The sequence below is a fragment of the Coregonus lavaretus genome, assembly GCF_964263955.1.
Source record: "Coregonus lavaretus genome assembly, contig: HAP1_SCAFFOLD_4725, whole genome shotgun sequence".
NCBI lineage: Eukaryota > Metazoa > Chordata > Actinopteri > Salmoniformes > Salmonidae > Coregonus > Coregonus lavaretus.
In genome coordinates, this window is record NW_028156081.1 from 25412 (window position 1) to 47326 (window position 21915).

At 43.2% G+C, this 21915-nt stretch overlaps 2 protein-coding genes across 2 annotated transcripts; both read right to left on the reverse strand.

Moving 5' to 3' along the window:
- Positions 1-4025: 4025 nt before the first annotated feature.
- LOC311126876 (outer dynein arm-docking complex subunit 3-like) lies at positions 4026-12495 on the reverse strand (the record flags this gene model as incomplete). Its single annotated transcript, XM_084200852.1, has 14 exons — positions 4026-4156; positions 4283-4367; positions 5255-5404; positions 5578-5734; positions 6003-6163; positions 7794-7940; positions 8674-8796; positions 9190-9315; positions 9620-9721; positions 9868-9903; positions 10091-10270; positions 10400-10477; positions 10700-10821; positions 12417-12495. 14 exons carry the CDS (start codon positions 12493-12495, stop codon positions 4026-4028), a joined length of 1677 nt encoding a protein of 558 aa, XP_084056978.1.
- Positions 12496-12800: 305 nt separating this feature from the next.
- LOC311126874 (choline transporter-like protein 2) lies at positions 12801-21865 on the reverse strand (the record flags this gene model as incomplete). The annotated part of the gene is made up of 10 exons (XM_084200850.1): positions 12801-14646; positions 18878-18962; positions 19208-19296; positions 19606-19676; positions 19868-19941; positions 20174-20277; positions 20470-20564; positions 20756-21018; positions 21250-21334; positions 21673-21865. Coding segments are annotated over 10 exons (1172 nt in total), but the record flags the coding sequence as incomplete, so codon positions are not given.
- Between the last annotated feature and the right edge of the window lie 50 nt (positions 21866-21915).

Genomic DNA, 21915 nt, shown 5'->3' on the forward strand with positions numbered 1-21915 from the left:
AAATCACTGACAGTGTCACCAGCAAAGCACCCCCACACCATAACACCTCCTCCTCCATGCTTTACGGTGGGAACTACACGTGCGGAGATCATCCGTTCACCCACACTGCGTCTCACAAAGACACAACGGTTTGAACCAAAAATCTCAAATTTGGACTCCAGACCAAAGGACAAATTTCCACCGGTCTAATGTCCATTGCTCGTGTTTCTTGGCCCAAGCAGGTCTCATCTTCTTATTGGTGTCCTTTAGTAGTGGTTTCCTTGCAGCAATTCGACCATGAAGGTCTGATTCACACAGTCCCCTCTGAACAGTTGATGTTGAGATGTGTCTGTTACTTGAACTCTGTGAAGCATTTATTTGGGCTGCAATTTCTGAGGCTGGTAACTCTAATGAACTTATCCTCTGCAGCAGAGGTAACTCTGGGTCTTCCTTTCCTGTGGCGGTCCTCATGAGAGCCATTTTCATCATAGCGCTTGATGGTTTTTGCGACTGCACTTGAAGAAACTTTCACGTTCTTGAAATTTCCGTATTGACTGTCTTAAAGTAATGATGGACTGTCATTTCTCTTTGCATATTTGAGCTGTTCTTGCCATAATATGGACATGGTCTTTTACCAAATAGGGCTATCTTCTGTACACCCCCCCTACCTTGCCATAACTCAACTGATTGGCTCAAACACATTAAGAAGGAAATAAATTCCTCAAATTAACTTTTAACAAGGCAAACCTGTTAATTGAAATGCATTCCAGGTGACTACCTCATGAAGTTGGTTGAGAGAATGCCAAGAGTGTGCAAACCTATCATCAAGGTAAAGGGTGGCTATTTGAAGAATCTCAAATATAAAATCTATTTTGATTTGTTTAACACCTTTTTGGTTACTACATGATTCCATATGTGTTATTAGATTCAGTCGCAGGCTGATTTTTTATTTAACAGATGGTCAGGGGACCGGAACATAATTACAAATAATTTGTAGACCCGCGAGCCGCCAGTTGGGGAACCCTGTACTAAATCATTAGAGCAGGAGTGCCGCATTCGGTCTTCCACGAGGTCCGGAAGGCCTCACTTTAAATTGATTATATTTCCTCGCCGTCAAAATTAGCAACAAATGGTCCTCTATCCATTGCTTTTGGAATTTCCCCATGCTCCCTGACTGTCTAGCTTTCCTTCCAATGACGGTTAGGAAGCTGGACAGAGTGAAGAGACTGTAAATGTAGGTCCATTATAATTTCCAAGGCTCGACATTAAGGTTTTTCCGCTTGTCCGGGGCAAGTCAAAAAATTAATTGGACAACCAGAATATATAGATTTCAGCAACAAAAATCACAATATCAAACAATTACTCCGATCAGAATTGGATCAGGCAGCGCACAGCAGGGCAGTGCATGGTTGACATTGAGTAAATTGCCTATATTCCTATTTGCTATTGCCTATTTCAATAAATATGTTATATTTACACAAAGCAAGTTGCTCTGCTGCCCATAATGATTTACAACCCATCACAAGACACACAGCCAGCGAAGCTCGTTGACTGTGTCACTCGCTCCATCTGCATGCTTCGGCACAAACAGGTTAACATTTTGTTTTTTATTATTATTATTTATTTTTATTGTGATTTATCAGGGGGTGCTGCAGCACCCTCAGCACCCCTAATTCCCGCGGCTATGTGTACTTCACTCATTTTCAGTCACCCTTTTGGCCTATGGTGTTACAGACCTTTTTTGGGTGGGGACAAGTGACTTCAGCTTTCGGACAAGTAAAAAATCAGTCCTACTTGTCCCAAGGACAAGTGGCTAAAAAAGTTAATGTCAAGCCCTGATTTCTACACAGTTTCAATTTGGCTTTAGTCATTTCAATGGCGTAAAAAAATATATACAACAAAAAACACCTGCGGGCCGGATTGAATGGGCTCGCGGGCCAAATCCAGCCCACGGGACGAATGTTTGACACCCCTGCATTAGAGCAATCTTAAATATCCAAAGATTGTGTAATTCTTCAAATCAAGCTTTTTATTGATTTTCATTCCTATTTTGATTACAATTTTAGAATCTACAAATCAGTGGTGTAAGTGGGAAATCAATTATTTTGTGATCAACTGCTTGTGACAAAATCAAGTCTTGCATCCCTAAAGTAGCTAATGTGGTGATTGCATGGTACTATATGATCTGCCACCACAAAAAAAAACGTTCCCCTAGCTACAGTATCATCCCTAAATATGCACTACCGTTCAAAAGTTTGAGGTCACTTAGAAATGTCCTTGTTTTCGAAAGAAAAGCAATTTTTTTGTCCATTAAAATAACATCAAATTGATCAGAAATACAGTGCAGACATTGTTAATGTTGTAAATGGCTATTGTAGCTGGAAACGGCTGATTTTTTATGGAATTTCTACATAGGCGTACAGAGGCCCATTATCAGCAACCATCAGTCCTGTGTTCAGTTATGTTAGCACAGCTGGAAACTGTTGTGATGATTAAAGAAGCAATAAAACTGGCCTTCTTGAGACTAGTTGAGTATCTGGAGCATCAGCAATTGTGGGTTCGATTACAGGCTCAAAATGGCCAGAAACAAATAACTTTCTTCTGACACTCGTCAGTCTATTCTTGTTCTGACAAATTCCATGCGAGAAATTGCCAAGAAACTGAAGATCTCGTACAACGCTGTGTACTACTCCCTTCACAGAACAGCGCAAACTGGCTCTAACCAGAATAGAAAGAGGAGTGGGAGGCCCCGGTGCACAACTGAGCAAGAGGACAAATACATTAGAGTGTCTAGTTTGAGAAACAGACACCTCACAGGTCCTCAACTGGCAGCTTCATTAAATAGTACCCGCAAAACACCAGTCTCAACGTCAACAGTGAAGAGGCGACTCCGGGATGCTGACCTTCTAGGCAGAGTTGCAAAGAAAAAGCCATATCTCAGACTGGCCAATAAAAAGAAAATATTAAAATGGGCAACAGAACACAGACACTGGACAGAGGAAGATTGGAAAAAAGTGTTATGGACAGACTAATCAAAGTTCAAGGTGTTCGGATCACAAAGAAGAACATTTGTGAGACGCAGACCAAATGAAAAGATGCTAGAGGAGTGCTTGATGCCATCTGTCAAGCATGGTGGAGGCAATGTGATGGTCTGGGGGTGCTTTGGTGGTGGTAAAGTGGGAGATTTGTACAGGGTAAAAGGGATCTTGAAGAAGGAAGGCTATCACTCCATTTTGCAACGCCATGCCATACCCTGTGGACGGCACTTTATTGGAGCCAATTTCCTCCTACAACAGGACAATGACCCAAAGCACAGCTCCAAACTGTGCAATAACTATTTAGGGAAGAAGCAGTCAACTGGTATTCTGTCTATAATGGAGTGGCCAGCACAGTCACCAGATCTCAACCCTATTGAGCTGTTGTGGGAGCAGCTTGACCATATGGTACGTAAGAAGTGCCCATCAAGCCAATCCAACTTGTGGGAGGTGCTTCAGGAAGCATGGGGTGAAATCTCTTCAAATTACCTCAACAAATTGACAACTAGAATGCCAAAGGTCTGCAAGGCTGTAATTGCTGCAAATGGAGGATTCTTTGACGAAAGCAAAGTTTGAAGGACACAATTATTATTTCAATTAAAAATCATTATTTCTAACCTTGTCAATGACTACATTTCCTATTCATTTTGCTATATTTCCTATTCAAACTCATTTCATGTATGTTTTCATGGAAAACAAGGACATTTCTAAGTGACCCCCAACTTTTGAACGGTAGTGTACATTTACTGTGCATTCCATTAGTTAATAAGGAATATAATTATTTAGCTAACTGAATAATTATATGAGAGGATTAAGATTTCACTCAAGTCCCCTATGCCATCTCAAGCAAAGGCATTTTCACTCAATCCAGGGCACAAATAAGACCTATGACCTCACACTAAACACAAACTCAAGGCCGCTCTCGTCATAGAAATATAATTACTAGAGCTGACATCCCCATTCTAGTAATTATATTTATTGTGACCTCTAGCCAGCCTAACTGATCTAGAATCAGAGCTTGCCCTTTTTCTTCTTGGTCCTGGTCTTCCTCTTAGTCTTGGAGTCGATGATGAGCTGAGACTGGTGCTTCAGTATCGCCCTGGTGATAATGTCACCCTCGTCGTCCCCGCTCTCCTCCTCTTCTGAGAGGGAAAAGAGAAAGAGGGATTGAGAGAGCGAGCGAGAGAGAAAGTCTCATAGTCATCGTTTTTTAAAATGTTACTGTGTTTGTGTGTGTGCGTGTGAACATGTGTCTGATCCTATCTCACCATCATATGGGTCCTGTCTCTGAGCCTCAGGCAGCTTGATGCGGGTGTTGTAATGGGGCAGCTTCCCCTCGATGCTGGCATGGAACTGACGCAGCACCACAGACACAGACACAGAGACAATCAGACAGTTGTTCTCAGTCTGACCTCATAAGATGTGAAAGGGAACATTTTATTCAAGCAGGTCTGTTTATTCGACCATAGGAGTTGGCTATAAAGCACCAAGATCTGGGACCAGGGCTTATGCCTTCAAAATGCAAAGGCATACAACTTGAGACCAGTCAAAGTCAATGCCATTAGAGAATCCCAGACAGACATTGTTATATCACAAGCGCTAACGGTGTACCACCACCCGTACCCTCTGACTCTTGGAACACTCACCAGGGGGTGACTTCAAGGTTGCCGGCTGGCTGTGGCTCATTAACAATCAAGATCAAACACCTAATGGCTGTATTTCCATCCAGGTACAGATAAGCTATTCAAGCACCAGTGCACAGATTAAAATAACATGGGCTGTGTGTAGCATCTAGTCTGGCTGGTGTGGCTGGCAACCTTGGAGTAGAGTAGTGAATGGATGGAAAATAACCTGATGGTATTCAGGTCATAAAGCTTTACCCTGGCAGGACCTATTGGAGTAGGTGCTCCATATACTGTCTAAAACACCTGTCTGTCTCTACAATACCCAATTCACTGTTGGGAGCAGCAATCACTGAAAAATAATGAGTATACACATGAGTGTACTGTCAAACTGCCGTGGTCTAAGGGGCTTATTCCCATTCATTCAATTTCTATGGCAGCAACAATCAATGTTTAACGAATAAGGAAGAGTCCTATCCCTGATCCTCTCCTCCCTCTCCTCCTCCTACCTCCTCTTCCTCCATCTCCTTCATGATGGCGGCCAGGTCCTTTCCCTCCCCCTCTCCCTCCTCCTCCTCCTCCTCCTCCCCATCTCTCCTCCCCCTCCTCCCTCCTCACCTCCTCTTCCTCCATCTCCTTCATGATGGCGGCCAGGTCGTTCCCCTGGAGCTCCTCCTGCAGTAACAACAGCTTCTGTTCTGACTGGGACAGCAGCTCCACCACGTACTCCTCTGAGCCGGGGGGCAGCTGGGGGGCAGGGCCCTCACCCTGGAGGAGGGGAGAAGGTGTTTGAGGACAAAATTGACATAATGTTTCTGAGCACCTTCACATTTTTTTACAAGGTTGCCCAATGCAACTTCATCTAAACATTTAAAGATCTAAACAATTTGACAGGTCTCGGGTCAGTGTACATTATATTGTTAATGGGGTCTTCTCTGTACCAGTTTGATGTGCTGCAGTTTGTCAGATAGGTGTTCCACCCCGGCCCGGACCGTGTTCAGGGTACGGGTCAGCCAGTCCAGACGCTCCTTGGCGGCGTCGCGCCTCCCCTGCTCTGCCTGCAGGTGGTGCTTACAGTCTTCCAGCATCTGCTGACCACTGTAGAAGACAGGACAGTAAGAAATATCCATCAGAATTACATTACAGACACACTCAACTCTAGGAGAGGAAACTTTCAGACCAACTTTTGTACCACAACTTGACAGTTAGTTGCTTGATTGGTCTTCTCCCACAATTTACAATCCCCCAAGATCGGTTCTGAGGTTCATTGTTTTAATAAATAATCAGCATCCACTTCCAACTTCTCTGGCCTGCTATGTTTGCTATGTAATCCCTAACCCTTGACCTCTAACCCCTGTCCACTGACCTGGAGAGCTTGGCCTCCCCGGAGTACTTAATGTCCTGGAAGTGTTTGTGCAGACGGTCCCTGTCCTCCTTCAGCTGTAGCAGGGTTCTGTGGTTCTCCTTCTTCAGATCCTCCAGGTGCTGCTGGGTGTCTCCCTGGGAGATGAACCTCTCCACCACCTCCTGCATAGGGACACAGAGATATATGAACACACACACATGCGCATACACACACAGGCAGATATATACCACAATTCAGAAGTTTGGACATACCTACTCATTCAAGGGTTTTTCTTTATTTTTACTATTTTCTACATTGTAGAATGCTGGAATGCTTTTCCAACAGTCTTGAAGGAGTTCCCACATATGCTGAGCAATTGTTGGCTGCTTTTCCTTCACTCTGAGGTCCAACTCATCCCAAACCATCTCAATTGGGTTGAGGTCGGGTGATTGTGGAGGCCAGGTCATCTGATGCAGCACTCCATCACTCTCCTTCTTGGTCAAATAGCCCTTACACAGCCTGGAGGTATGTTTTGGGTCATTGTCCTGTTGAAAAACAAATGATAGTCCCACTAAGCGCAAATCAGATGGGATGGCGTATCGCTGCAGAATGCTGTGGTAGCCATGCTGGTTAAGTGTGCCTTGAATTCTAAATAAATCACAGACAGTGTCTCTAGCAAAGCACCCCCACACCATCACACCTCCTCCTCCATGCTTCACGGTGGGAACCACACATGCGGAGATCATCCGTTCACCTACTCTGCGTCTCACAAAGACCAAAAATCTCAAATTTGGACTCATCAGACCAAAGGACAGATTTCCACCGGTCTAATGTCCATTGCTCGTGTTTATTGGCCCAAGCAAGTCTCTTCTTCTTATTGGTGTCCTTTAGTAGTGGTTTCTTTGCAGGAATTCGACCATGAAGGCCTGATTCACGCAGTCTCCTCTGAACAGTTGATGTTGAGATGTGTCTGTTACTTGAACTCTGTGAAGCATTTATTTGGGCTGCAATCTGAGATGCAGTTAATTGCCGATTTCTGAGGGTGGTAACGCTAATGAACTTATCCTCTGCAGCAGAGGTAACTCTGGGTCTTCCTTTCCTGTGGCGGTCCTCATGAGAGCTAGTTTCATCATTGCAATTGATGGTTTTTGCAACTGCACTTGAAGAAACGTTCAAAGTTCTTGAAATGTTCCGTATTGACTGGCCTTCATGTCTTAAAGTAATGATGGACTGTCGTTTCTCTTTGCTTATTTGAGCAGTTTTTGCCATAATATGGACTTGGTCTTTTACCAAATAGGGCTATCTTCTGTTTACCAACTCTACCTTGTCACAACACAACTGATTGGCTCAAACGCATTAAGAAGGAAAGAAATTCCACAAATTAACAAGGCACACCTGTTAATTGAAATGCATTCCAGGTGACTACCTCATGAAGCTGGTTGAGAGAATGCCAAGAGTGTAAAAAGCTGTCATCAAAACACTTTTTTTGGTTACTACATGATTCCATATGTGTTATTTCATAGTTTTGATGTCTTCACTATTATTCTACAATGTAGAAAATAGTAAAAATAAAGAAAAACCCTTGAATGAGTAGGTGTGTCCAAACTTTTGACTGGTACTGTAGATGAATACACACATACATGCGCACTCACAAGCATAAATAGGTGAAAAACACACAAAACTTGCATACACCACACATGGATACAGTAGGTGCATAAATAAACTAACACACGTACACACCTGCATACAAAGACACACAAACCCACTCAAAACTAAAGAATCATATATATTACAATGACCTCCTCTCCGTACCTGTGTGTCAGTGACCCCTGTGGCCTCCTTAATGCGTCTGAAGGCTTCTTCGAAGGTGGAGATGGCCCTCTCCTCCTCCCCCAACCCGGTGGCACTGCGCTGGGCCTCGCTGCTCAGCTCGTCTGGCTGCATGGCTGCACGCTGGGCCTGGAGGGAAGGGGACAGACATCAGGACAGACATTTACTCTGTAGACAAAGTGAGATGGAAGAGGTGTAGATATATAGCTAAATAGAATGGACACAGCACCTCGTTTTATTTTCCTTGATATGGGTACGCCCAGTGCCGTTTCTAGGCATAAGCGACATAAGCGGATGCTTATTTGTATTTTTTTTAGGAAGTCAGTCGGGGTCTCAACTTACTGTTAGTTAGAATAGTAGAATACACAAGGTGCAATTTCAAAATGTGGTTGTGCATCAGCAGTTTGTCTCGTGTTATGTCAGTCACTGACAGTCACTCAATTAGCCATGTCAGCTAACATGTTATAGATTGCTAGGTAAGTTAGGTAAGTTGCTATCTAAACCTTGTAGTATTCCTGGCCGAATTACTGACTGGGCAAGCAAGGCACCTGCCCAGGGGCCAAAATGAGTAGAATCACATATGTTTTAATACTGCAAAATGTTCTATCTGCCCCAATTTGTAGAATTGCAGGACATTAACTTGACATTTTTTCAAGAGGGTGGCCACTGAAATGTTTTGCCCGCTAGGTGGGGGAGGCCCCAAACCAAATCTCACTTAGGGCCCCCAAAATACTATAAAACAGCCCTGGCTACACCTAATATGGCGGCCGGTCCATCCATCATGGAACTTTGACTTGAATAGGAATATCCATTCTTGTCATTGTTATTCTATGGATGTAACTGTAAAGTGGTGGTGACCCACCCTTCTCTCCACTCTCTCAGCCTGGGCCTTGCGCTCCTCTGCCTCCTTCTTGTAGCGGGTGAGGATACACTCTCTGTCCTTCCTCTCCCTATACATCTGGTCTTCTTGACGCTGCAGCTCTGCCTGAGAGAGAGCGAGAGAGAGAGAGAGAGAGAGAGAGAGATAGAAAGAGAGAGAGATAGAGACAGAGAGAGATAGAGAGAGAGAGAAAGAGAGAGAGATAGAAAGAGAGAGAGATAGAAAGAAAGAGATAGATAGAGAGATCAAGACAAAAAAAGCATTAAACTCACAACAAATAGCTGTAAATGCAGACAGCTGGACTTCACATGATGGACACATCAATGACTATATGGTGATGCATGAGGAGGAGAGGTACGTGACGGTCCTCAGTTACAATAATAATAACCATGCTGGTCACCTTGGCAGTGTTTTTGGAGAGACGTGTGTGTGTGTATGTGTGCTGGTCACCTTGGCAGTGTTTTTGGAGAGGCGTGTGTGTGTATGTGTGCTGGTCACCTTGGCGGCGTCTTTGGAGAGGAGTGCGTCACTGTTCATGACCTGCAGGTCCTTCAGCTCCTGTCTCTGTCTCAGGATCTCAGCCTCTAGTTTATCCAGCTGGGACTGGAAGGTCAGGCTCTCCTCCTAATTATAATATATGCCATTTAGCACACTCTTTTATCCAAAGCTACTTACATCAGTGAGTGCGGGTATGGGTAGCCCCAGCGGGAATCGAACCCACAACTTACCCACTGAGCCAAACAAGACAAAGAGCGAGGTAGGCTACTTTATCATCTATTAGGAAATTAGAGTAGGTCATGGAAAAGGATTCAACTACCCAAAGAGCACATTGGAGAGGGTTTGCGGCCATGGCTTGGTTAAATAAGGTTAGATGTGGGGCGAGTTAGCGAGACAGCACAAAGAGATCTGGGACCAGGCTAGGACTAACCTGTAGGTGGGCCTTTAGTTTCAGATAGCCCCTCATGATGTGTTCAGCCTCCTGGCACTTCAGCTGGGCTTTCTCCAGACGATTCTCCAGCACCCGCAAGTTCTGGAAGATGACACACACACACACACACACTTATAGATGGTTGATTGATCCTGAGCTGGGCATGCTAAGTGTTTGAAAAGTTTCTGATTGTGACTAGACTGGCTAGAATCAGAAGGGTGAGGCAGCATGGAAGGAAGGAGCGTAACCTTTTGGGGATGCTCCTCAGCCGCCTTTCCTTCACTCTGTGGACCAAGGGCAACACATCAGTCACCTCCACTATATTCATACCACTATATTCACTCATTTGTGTGTGTCAGTCAGTCAGTCAGTCAGTCAGTCAGTCAGTCAGTCAGTCAGTCAGTCAGTCTGTCTGTCTGTCTGTCCTGCACTATATAGGGAATAGGGTTCCATTTGTCTCTATAATTGTACCTTGGCCTCCTCGTTGTGTCTCTCCGTGTCTCTCTCTGGTCCCCTGTTCTCTAGCTTCATCCTCTGGTACTGTGTCTGTAGGTCCTCCAGGCGACGGCGGTACGTCTGGGTGGTGTGCTTTAGAGCGTTCAGCTTCTTCATCTTGTCACACACCTTCTGGTCCAGCACCTTGAGAGCAGCCTGCTCACCAGGATGCAAAGTAGAGTAGAAAAGAGTAGATCATCTTCATTATCCCCAACGGGCAATTTGCTTTACATCAAAATATACATACAACAAACGAATATAGCCATGTGTTAGCGATGTCCCCACCTTCCCTGACATGTTTCTGAAGGCAGCTTTCTCATTGCCTCGGCTTTGGAAGGCCTCCTTTATCACATGCTCGTCCCCCTGGATGAGAGAAAGAAAAAGCTCTGTAACAGGGAAGGACTACCTCAACTTGTCCAATAATAAACACTCCTTTTCATTTTCAGTTCCAAAATGTTTTGTTACGATGCACACTAATGAATACAACCCTGCACTCCAAAGTTCTAACAGGGAAAAACAACCTGGGATGTACAAGTTGAGTATTGAAACCAATACATTTTTGATAGAATAACCAGTTTTACTTACAGCAAGAGCGTCTGCCAACTTCTTGTGTAGTCTCTTGTTCTCCTGCCTCAGCTGAAGGATGGAATCCCTGTTTTTCTTGATGCTGGATTGAGAAATTTCATAGTATGCACTTCTGTCGCCCTCTGTTGGACGAATTCACAATTTAATTATTTCAGCATCCCCTGACTGACTTTTGGCCATCTCTTAGTCTTATTTAATGAAACAGTGAATTAGCTACACTACATTACCAAAAGTATGAGGACACCTGATCGTTGAACATCTCATTCCAAAATCATGGGCATTAGTATGGAGTTGGGCCCTTTGCTGCTATAACTGCCTCCACTCTTCTGGGAAGGCTTTCCACTAGATGTTGGAACATTGCTGCAGTGACTTGCTTCCATTCAGCAACAAGAGCATTAGTGAGGTCGGGCACTGATGTTGGGCGATTAGGCCTGGCTCGCAGTCAGCGTTCCAATTCATCCCAAAGGTATTCGATGGGGTTGAGTTCAGGGCTCTGTGCAGGACAGTTAAGTTCTTCCACACCGATCTCGACAAACCATTGTATGCTGTAGCGTTAAGATTTCCCTTCACTGGAACTAAGGGGCCTAGCCCAAACCATGAAAAACAGCCCCAGACCATTATTTCTCCTCCACCAAATTGTACAGTTGGCACTATGCATTTGGGCAGGTAGCGTTCTCCTGGCATCCGCCAAACCCAGATTAGTCCGTCGGACAGGCAGATGGTGAAGCGTGATTCATCACTCCAGAGAACGTGTTTCCACTGCTCCAGAGTCCAATATGGCGATCTTTACACCCCTCCAGCCAACGCTTGGCATTGTGCATGGTGATCTTAGGCTTGTGTGCTGCTGCTCGGCCATAGAAACCCATTTCATGAAGTTCCCGACAAACAGTTTTTGTGCTAACGTTTCTTCCAAAGGCAGTTTGGAACTCGGTAGTGAGTGTTGCAACCGAGGACAGATGCGCTTCAGCACTCGGCGGTCCCATTCTGTGAGCTTGTGTAGTCTACCACTTCGCGGCTGAGCCGTTGTTGCTCCTAGACGTTTCCACTTCACAATAACAACATTTACAGTTGACAGGGGCAGCTCTACCAGGGCAGAAAGTTGACGAACTGACTTGTTGAAAAGGTGGCATCCTATGATGGTGCCATGTTGAAAGTCACTGAGCTCTTCAGTAAGGCCATTCTACTGCCAATGTTTGTCTATGGAGATTGCATGGCGGTGTGCTCGATTTTATACACCTGTCAGCAACGGGTGTGGCTGAAATAGCAGAATCCACTAATTTGAAGGGGTGTCCAAATACTTTTGTATATATAGTGTATTTCATAAAAAGTTTAATATCATTGGCATTTTTGGTCCCAAACTGTTCCCCATTACTCAATTAATTTTAATGGATAGGAAGATAGCATTTGACTATTTCTAGCAACATGGCCTACCCATCACCTGACCTTGCAAAATGATTGCAACAAAGTAGATAGCTAACATTCTATCTTTCATCATAGCTTCATGTGGTCATATATTTCCCAGTGAGAGTAAAGTAACCTCACAGATGGAGGTAGCTAAGAATCTTTAGTATAATGTTAGCAAGATAGTGCTAATGCAAAGTCTGAATTTGCTATTCAACATGGCGTTCACACACGCACAACTAGGCCTAGCTATTTAACTAGCATTCGTACGTTACCGGTACCAGCCTAGCTAGCCTGCTGCAACTACTTAACCTACCAAGAAGTTGAATTTTCCTCTGCAGTTCTGTTATTTGGTCATGAAGGGGCGGCTTAATGACCTCGGCGCTGAACGGCATTTTCAGTGTGCACTAATCACAAACTAATAATCGACTTTAGAAATAGCTCTAGCTAGCATTAGATTCAAACCGACGCACTTTTAGGTAGTTTTGTCATTGTATGGGCGGATTTGGCGTGAAAACACCTTCGGTCAGAGCCTCTCGTTGCCTAGCAACCTGTACACTGACTTTCCTATCAGGTCGAGGCTCGAGACGGAACACAAACTAGAGCAAACCGAGCAACAAAGCAGCACCGACTAGACTTCAGTTCACTTTAATTATGCATTTTTCTAGATACAACAACTTTCAATAATAATTTAGTATGTAGCAGTAAAAAAAAAAAAAATGCTTTATTATTTACAACACATCCTGCTCGAAAAACACACGTTTACACAATCCTCTTGAAAATTAAATATACAAAAGCATGCATTTGAGATAAAGTCAATGGTCCATGCCAGCAGGCCAAATTTCACATATTTGTCTACTTTGGGGTGGCAAAGTCTAATGATGATTTTCATTTAGGTCCATGTCTGTGGGTTATATTTTGGTATGATACCCATGATTCTGAGGTAGTTAAATGTGGGTATCACTGCATTTTATGTTATGACCCTGTTAGTTGGGCCAACAGGATTGATGGTATGAAATAATTTTGTATTATCAGGGAACAATCTTCTCAAATTAGGGCATTTGCTATGTTATTAACTTCATAATACAACATATTAAGGTATGAAACAACTGGAATGGTAATGACATCTCTATGGGCCCATCTTTGGGGGTCAAAGGTCATAAATGTATGCATTTAGGGGTATATCAATACAGAATGGGAAGTATACAAATATATAGTTATGCTATTTGTAACATTGTTGTTTCAATGATGAGTCAGTCTAGGTAAATAATTTGATGAGAAGGCAAAAATGTACCAAATACCATGTTTTAAAGATGAGATCCACCCAATAGAATGTTCCATTGTTGTTTGATACAGTCATTTTCAATGAGCATGTGAACATTCCAATTTGCCTTAACATTTATTTATCCGCCTGCGAACATTCTATTGCATAGACTATGTGTGGTCCTCTGTAGCTCAATTGGTAGAGCATGGCGCTTGTAACGCCAGGGTAGTGGGTTCGATCCCCGGGACCACCCATACGTAAAAATGTATGCACACATGACTGTAAGTCGCTTTGGATAAAAGCGTCTGCTAAATGGCATATTATTATTATTATTATTATACAACAAGCCATATAAAGGTGTGAAAAACATAGAAAGCTACTCTTTTGGAGTGGGTATCATATATCAATGTGTTCATAGGAATGGGGGAAATAAGATGAGACTATTAAACCTGGGGTGGCAACAAACCTTCTGTCCCAAAACTAATACTGCATTCGGACATGTTTTCTGCATATTACAGTAAATATACACTGTAATATGCAGCCTTTATACAACGCTCAACAGTAGCAATAGTGAAAAATAATATTATTAACAAACCTGATGCAAAAATGATTTAGCATTTAAGCAAAACCTTTTTGTAAATGAAATTTCAGAAAATCTATGTAATTCATTCTACATTTGAGAAAACTGACAAAAACCTGGAGAATTCATGTAAAACGGTATTAAAATGGTTTAAATTGAACACATAAAACACTTAAAAGTTCAGAGTCAGCCACAAACAAAAAATTAATAAAAGGAATCAAAGTTTTGTAGGTTTTGTAAGTTCAAAGTGAGTTTCAAGAGGACTGTTTCAAAAGTAAAACAGCCTAGCCAAACAAAAAGGCACAACAAAAATTCTAATAAAACATGAACAGATTTACATCTTAAAAAATTAAAAATATTCTAAGCTCCCACTGTGTCATAGACACCTTCTGTGGGAAACGCAATGGGATATGTTGGCTACTCTTTCAGACCGCTCTGCTTGTGACAATGGCATCCTTCTGTAGCCATACAGTATCATGATCTTAAGGCACATTCTATACATACAGCACACTGCGCAGGCAAGGCGGCTTCTCTGTTCTCCTCACACACACATACACGCATGCACACACACACACACACACACACACAGTTAGTCTACAGTCTTGGTCTGATCCTCATTGGACTTCTTCAGAATGGTGAGAAGGTTCTGAGACATGAAGTAGGGTCTCTCTGCAGTTCCGTCGTTGCGTTCCAGGTCTTCCACTGGAAAATCAATGAATTTATGAAACAACAATAAGAGAACCAACCATTGTCAAACTCAACATATCTTCAGGTAAAACAGTATCCTATTCCTAACAACATAAAGGGATGGTTTCACAGACACCGTCTAAGCTTAATCCTGTACTGAAAAGCTTGCATTGATGAAAGTGCTTTTTTAGTCCAGGACTAAATTTATTAAGTCTGTATCTGGGAAACTGTCCCAAAGTGAATAGAAACTCACCATTGTGTCACTCTCCCACTGTCCTATCATCATTTGATATGATTACATTTGTCATTTACATGCAAAAAAACGGTCTTGTGATCAATACAACAAACTTTAATCGACAGCTGCATCCAACAGAAGCAAACTGAGTCGAATGTATCATATATAAGTGAAATACTACATCAGCTAACATGTTTACAATGTGACACACACTGACAGAAACAGATAGAAAACATTGACATTAGGTTGCAAGGTTAGTTTTGATTAAGCACTCAATAGGCAATGTTACTGAAACACCATGCAGCACAGAGGTAGGAAGAAGAGAGTGAGAGACAGAAAGAGAGAGAGACAGAAAGAGAGAGAGAAGTAAACAAAGGTAAATAGAGTCAGTAAACATTGAACAGGGCTTGCAGGGTCGTATTCATTAGGCCATACAGCGGAAAACGTTTAAAAACGTTTCGCAACGGAAAACAAAAATAAGTGTTTCTTATTGGACAAGTTCAGGTAGTCCCTCCCCATTTCAGCTAATTTGCTTCCGTTTCGTGCCCAGTTAATACCACTGGAGGCTACTGAGGGGAGGACGGCTCATAATAAGGGCCGGAACGGAGTAAATGAAATGGCATCAAACACGTTGAAACCATGTGTTTGATGTATTTGATACCATTTCACTGATTCCGCTCCAGCCATTACCAAGAGCCTGTCCTCCCCAATTAAGGTGCCACCAACCTCCTGTGGTTAATACGACCCAGATCTGAGAGGTTAAAACAATTGCATCACAGCAACACAATCACAGCAGTTAAGCCAGTCTGAAATTCCAAGACAAGTACAGTGAGGGAAAAAAGTATTTGATCCCCTGCTGATTTTGTACGTTTGCCCACTGACAAAGAAATGATCAGTCTATAATTTTAATGGTAGGTTTATTTGAACAGTGAGAGACAGAATAACAACAACAAAATCCAGAAAAGCGCATGTCAAAAATGTTATAAATTGATTTGCATTTTAATGAGGGAAATAAGTATTTGACCCCCTCTCAATCAGAAAGATTTCTGGCTCCCAGGTGTCTTTTATACAGGTAACGAGCTGAGATTAGGAGCACACTCTTAAAGGGAGTGCTCCTAATCTCAATTTGTTACCTGTATAAAAGACACCTGTCCACAGAAGCAATCAATCAATCAGATTCCAAACTCTCCACCATGGACAAGACCAAAGAGCTCTCCAAGGATGTCAGGGACAAGATTGTAGACCTACACAAGGCTGGAATGGGCTACAAGACCATCGCCAAGCAGCTTGGTGAGAAGGTGACAACAGCTGGTGTGATTATTCGCAAATGGAAGAAACACAAAATAACTGTCAATCTCCCTCGGCCTGGGGCTCCATGCAAGATCTCACATCGTGGAGTTGCAATGATCATGAGAACGGTGAGGAATCAGCCCAGAACTACACGGGAGGATCTTGTCAATGATCTCAAGGCAGCTGGGACCATAGTCACCAAGAAAACAATTGGTAACACACTACGCCGTGAAGGACTGAAATCCTGCAGCGCCTGCAAGGTCCCCCTGCTCAAGAAAGCACATATACAGGCCCGTCTGAAGTTTGCCAATGAACATCTGAATGATTCAGATGAGAACTGGGTGAAAGTGTTGTGGTCAGATGAGACCAAAATCTTTGGCATCAACTCAACTCGCCGTGTTTGGAGGAGGATGAATGCTGCCTATGACCCCAAGAACACCATCCCCACTGTCAAACATGGAGGTGGAAACATTATGCTTTGGGGGTGTTTTTCTGCTCAGGGGACAGGACAACTTCACCGCATCAAAGGGACGATGGACAGGGCCATGTACCGTCAAATCTTGGGTGAGAACCTCCTTCCCTCAGCCAGGGCATTGAAAATGGGTCGTGGATGGGTATTCCAGCATGACAATGACCCAAAACACACGGCCAAGGCAACAAAGGAGTGGCTCAAGAAGAAGCACATTAAGGTCCTGGAGTGGCCTAGCCAGTCTCCAGACCTTAATCCCATAGAAAATCTGTGGAGGGAGCTGAAGGTTCGAGTTGCCAAACGTCAGCCTCGAAACCTTAATGACTTGGAGAAGATCTGCAAAGAGGAGTGGAACAAAATCCCTCCTGAGATGTGTGCAAACCTGGTGGCCAACTACAAGAAATGTCTGACCTCTGTGATTGCCAACAAGGGTTTTGCCACCAAGTACTAAGTCATGTTTTGCAGAGGGGTCAAATACTTATTTCCCTCATTAAAATGCAATTCAATTTATAAAATTTTTGACATGCTTTTTTCTGGATTTTGTTGTTGTTATTCTGTCTCTCACTGTTCAAATAAACCTACCATTAAAATTATAGACTGATCATGTCTTTGTCAGTGGGCAAACGTACAAAATCAGCAGGGGATCAAATACTTTTTTCCCTCACTGTAGTTGGTGGCGTTTCAATACAATACATTGAGTCTAAAAACGTGTTCTTGGCTGGAGGGAACATCTATATAATTGATACAAAAAATAAATACCTACATACATATGTAATAAGACATAATAAGCATACAAATTAATAATTACATCCTGTACATACACATTGATTCCATTGGAAATCCCATTTTCATATCAAAGGATATCAAAGGATTTTACCATTTGGTGTCAGCTGGTATCAATGTAAACATTGTTAATTTTCACCGTTAGTTGAAGTTCTGTTTGGATTGACTGTAAACATTGTAATAGTGGATTCATAGTGCATTCATTACTCATTAACTCATGATATTAAGACAATTAAATATTAATAATGACATTTGTAGTAGTCAGGCACAGGTTCAGCACTCACAGATCTACAGATCCTCACGATAAAAAAACAACACTGTCTAAAACCAAACCAACACAATAAATTAATAATAAATAGATAAACATAACAATATTTTCAAGCTACAGAGATGCACTGGGTTTTTGATCAGCCTTTTACAACCACAGGACCTTGTTAAAACCAGCTACCTTTACGTTAAAACAACCCTATGTGTGAATACAATAAATGAGCACTGTGAAAAGTCTTGCATTTAAAAGCTGGTCATACATTTAACTGTTTCAAATCACACAGTCGTTAGCATAGAATTACATATTAGCATAGAATTACATATTAGGTCGTTAGTAACAGGTACTGTATACTGGCTCCATACGGCACATGTTATATGAGTAGGGCCAGGAGTTTTTCCTGTCCTAGTTATGAGGTTTACCAAGCTTCACGTCTCCATGACAACATTAACTACTACTCCTGGGGTGTAGAAGGAGGGTCTTTAGGCTCCGCCTCTTGAGGTTTCTTTTCCTCTGTCTCTTCCTTTTCAGGTTCTGTCGGCTGGTGATCCTTCTCTTCAGGCTTGTCCTCGTTTGATTCCTTTTCTTCCACTCGTTCCTCCTCTTCTGGTCCCTTCTTTTCTAGTTCCTTCTCTTCAGATTTCTCCTCTTGTGGTTCTTCCACTTCCGCAGCTTCGGTCTTCTCCTTCAGAGGTTGCTCCTCTTCGTTGACCTGCATGAACACATCTTGGCGTTTCAGTTGTATCTCTCCATCTTGTTCTTTCAGTGGTACCTCCTCCTCCAGGCGAACTTCGTCCATCTGTGTAGGTTCACTTGGGTCAGCGTCTGGCTGTTGCGTACCATCTTTGTTGTCCTCTTCCTCCGCCATTTTGGTTTTGGAGAGAATCTCGTGAAGCTCCGGAGACATGAAATACGGCCTGTCTGGGGAGCCGTCGTTTCTCTCCAGGTCTTCGCCTTCGTTGTGTGTGTGTTTAATGTGTATTATGGGGTTAATGTTTGTTCGGGTTAGTGGAAAAAAAGAACAGAACCAAAAAGTGTGGAATAAGAAATAGTGAAGTGTGAAATAAGGAGGGAAGAGACAAACAGAAGGAAAAGTCAGAAACATGACAGGCAAAAGAGGAATCTCAGGTAAAAAGAGCATTTCAGGTTTGGAAAGTTGTGTGAGTGATTAAAGAGTATATTAATAAAATAGGATATTACTCACAGAAGCAGAGGAAGAGTGTGTCCACACACATGGCGTACACACTGAAGAATCCATGGGCAATCAGGTAGGATCCCACCACCACCGTCTAGGAAGAGAGAAACAGTTACACACACAGTGTTGGAATCAATACAAACACCACTTACAGACACGCTATGGCAGTGTTTCTCAGCATTTGGATCCGTAGACTGGTCCTGGGATAATGCTGACCAGTTTTAATGTAAGGGTCCTATTAATAAGTATGACCTTAGCTTACCAATCCCTAGCACAATGAACGTTGAGAAACATGGCTCGATGTAACAGTATAAGAGTTCATTCAGGCCTGTCTCTCACCAGAATGGGAACCCAGTAGTAGTTGAGAGAGGGTGCAGTCTGCTCCACAGCCTTGATCCTCCCAGAGAAGAAGAAGAAAGAACAGATTCCTAGAAAGAGAAGAAGAGATGCATATGATTAGGATATGAGGGCTTACTGAAAGGCAGGTAGCTTAGTGGGTAAGAGCGTTGTGCCAGTAACCGAAAGGTCGCTGGTTCTAATCCTCGAGCCGACTAGGTGAAAAATCTGTCGATGTGCCCTTAAGCAAGGCACTTAACCCTAATTGCTCCTGTAAGTCGCTCTGGATAAGAGCGTCTGCTAAATGACTAAAATGTAAATGTAAATGTATCACAGATGGTGGGCAAACTGTACTAGGTGTAAATTAAGTCTCTCTGCTTGTGTTTCTGAGGATCACTTACCCACAATTCCAACAATGAGGAGCTTCCCCAAAAACAACAGAAAGTCAGTCACCTTGTCCAAGACAGCCACCCTGAGAAGCCAACAGAGAAAGGAATCAAAAGAGACAGAAAACCAAAGAGATAAATGTATACTGTATATATGAATGGAGACGTGGAGTTGTTAAAGATGCTATTGCTCTTCAGAAAAGGTCCCAAAGGCTGGGGTTTGTGAAGGAGTTGTGAAGGGTTTATGGAGGGTGTCTCAGTAGTCAACAACACTCACCTGATTATATTTCTCATGAGGAGGAAGAAGGCATCTCTGGCTGAGGTACAGAAGCTTTTACCGTATATCGCCACCTAGGGGAATCATGTGGTGTTACATACAGTGTCAACACAGTCTTTAATTCACACTGTTCACACAGTTTTTAAATCAAACAGTTCACACAGTCTTCAATTCACACAGTTCACACAGTCTTTAATTCACACAGTTCACACAGTCTTCAATTCACACAGTCTTCAATTCACACAGTTCACACAGTCTTTAACTCACAAAGAACTTCAATTCGCACAGTTATGTAGATGAACTCACCATGATGTAGGCATTTCTGTTGAGGAACTTGATGAATTTCTCCAGGCACCAGAAGCAGCACTTCAGGCAGCTGAGTAGGAACTTGGCAAAGCGATTCTGGGCAGCTAGTGGGTTAAATAACAACAAACAGGAGATAATAATCTGTTCCTATTCATTTCGACAACAACCATCTATTAAAATGTAACAGTTAGTAGTGACATTTTTTGGTCCATTTCCCACTGTATGATGTCAATGAGGAAGTATCCCAGTTATCCACGTCTGAGAATGGAACAGGATATGTGAGAACACCACCTCACCTTTCAGCTTGTGGTCCAGGTACTCCAGCAGAACCCTGATGACCTGAACCAGAGACAAGATGAGGGAGCCGAAGGCCAGGGAGCCTGTATGGTATCTAGACAGGGGGAAGAAGGTCAAAGATGGTGCCCAAATTATAGGTCTCTCACTAACTCTCCACGCACCCCTCTCTTTCCTTCACTCACTCACACACACATTCCCCTCCCCCACCCACATGCACTGTTCCCACACACACACACATGCACCCAAACCCCCCCCCCCATCCCACACACACACTGCCCCTCCTACCTGAGGGCTCGACCGAGCGAGGAGAAGATGGGGTTGGCTGGGATGTCGTCAGGCTTCTTAAAGGCCCAGTAGTAGGATGCGAAGGCACCAGCCAGGGTCACCTGACCCAGCGCCGTCACAAAGTTAGCGCACCAGAAGAAGAGGAACACGTTGTAGAACTGGAACACGATGAGGTATTTATGGTAGTAGGTCTCTCCTCCGTAGAAGGCAAACAGGCACTCGGCGTCCGGGCACTGTGCTGTGATGTTGGTGGTGTTGAAAGTCTGAGGAAAGAGAGGGGAAACTCTCTGTGATATTGGCACTTCTGCTGGTATTAAAGGAGTAGTCCACTCAAAAATACAAATTCATGGTTATTTATATTCAATAAATGAGGAAAAAAGCCTTTTTTGAACACTATATACATATAGAATAGAAGGAACATATACACGTTTTTTTTATTAAGTCTGACATGTAAACAGGCAGATATGTAAGAACAGAGACATCTCATGGCTCACCTCGGGATTGCAGGTGTCTCTGGAGTACTCACACACAGTGGTGTTGAACACTTTGTACACCTGCTCATTGGAGGTTGACAAGAAGCTGGGAAAGGCGGTCAAGGAGGTTCCATCACTAAGGAAGTAGATACTGAGACATGTCATACAGACGTGATCATCTGTATAGAAACATTATGGATACATTTAGTTTCTGCAGCGATGACTTGTGGAGGAGTTGTCCCAGTTATTTTCCTTGACGGTCTCAGTCTGTCCACATTTCAATCTGCACGGTTACGTTTATCATCTATAGCTATCTAGAGTAGCTCTACAACAAAACCTAGACCTAAAAGTAATCTAGTACATTTTACACCATTACAAGAACACTTATTTTCTCCCTTGACAGACAAGTAAACATGAATAACATGACTGACAGCTGAAGGATACACAGCAGTGATGGCCCAGTAGGCAATGACCAGGGCCAGGAGGGCAAAGGTCAACAGAGGGTAGAACAGTGATGACATCACATGGCCAACAGCCCTGCTGGCCTCCTTGATGAGGGCGATGGCGATTAGGACTCTCTTCCTGAGGAAGATGAGCAGCAGGATGATGACCACCTCCACAATGGACAGGATGATTACTGACGGAGGAGAGGAGCACTGTTAGAGTGTGTGTTTGTCTCAACTTGAG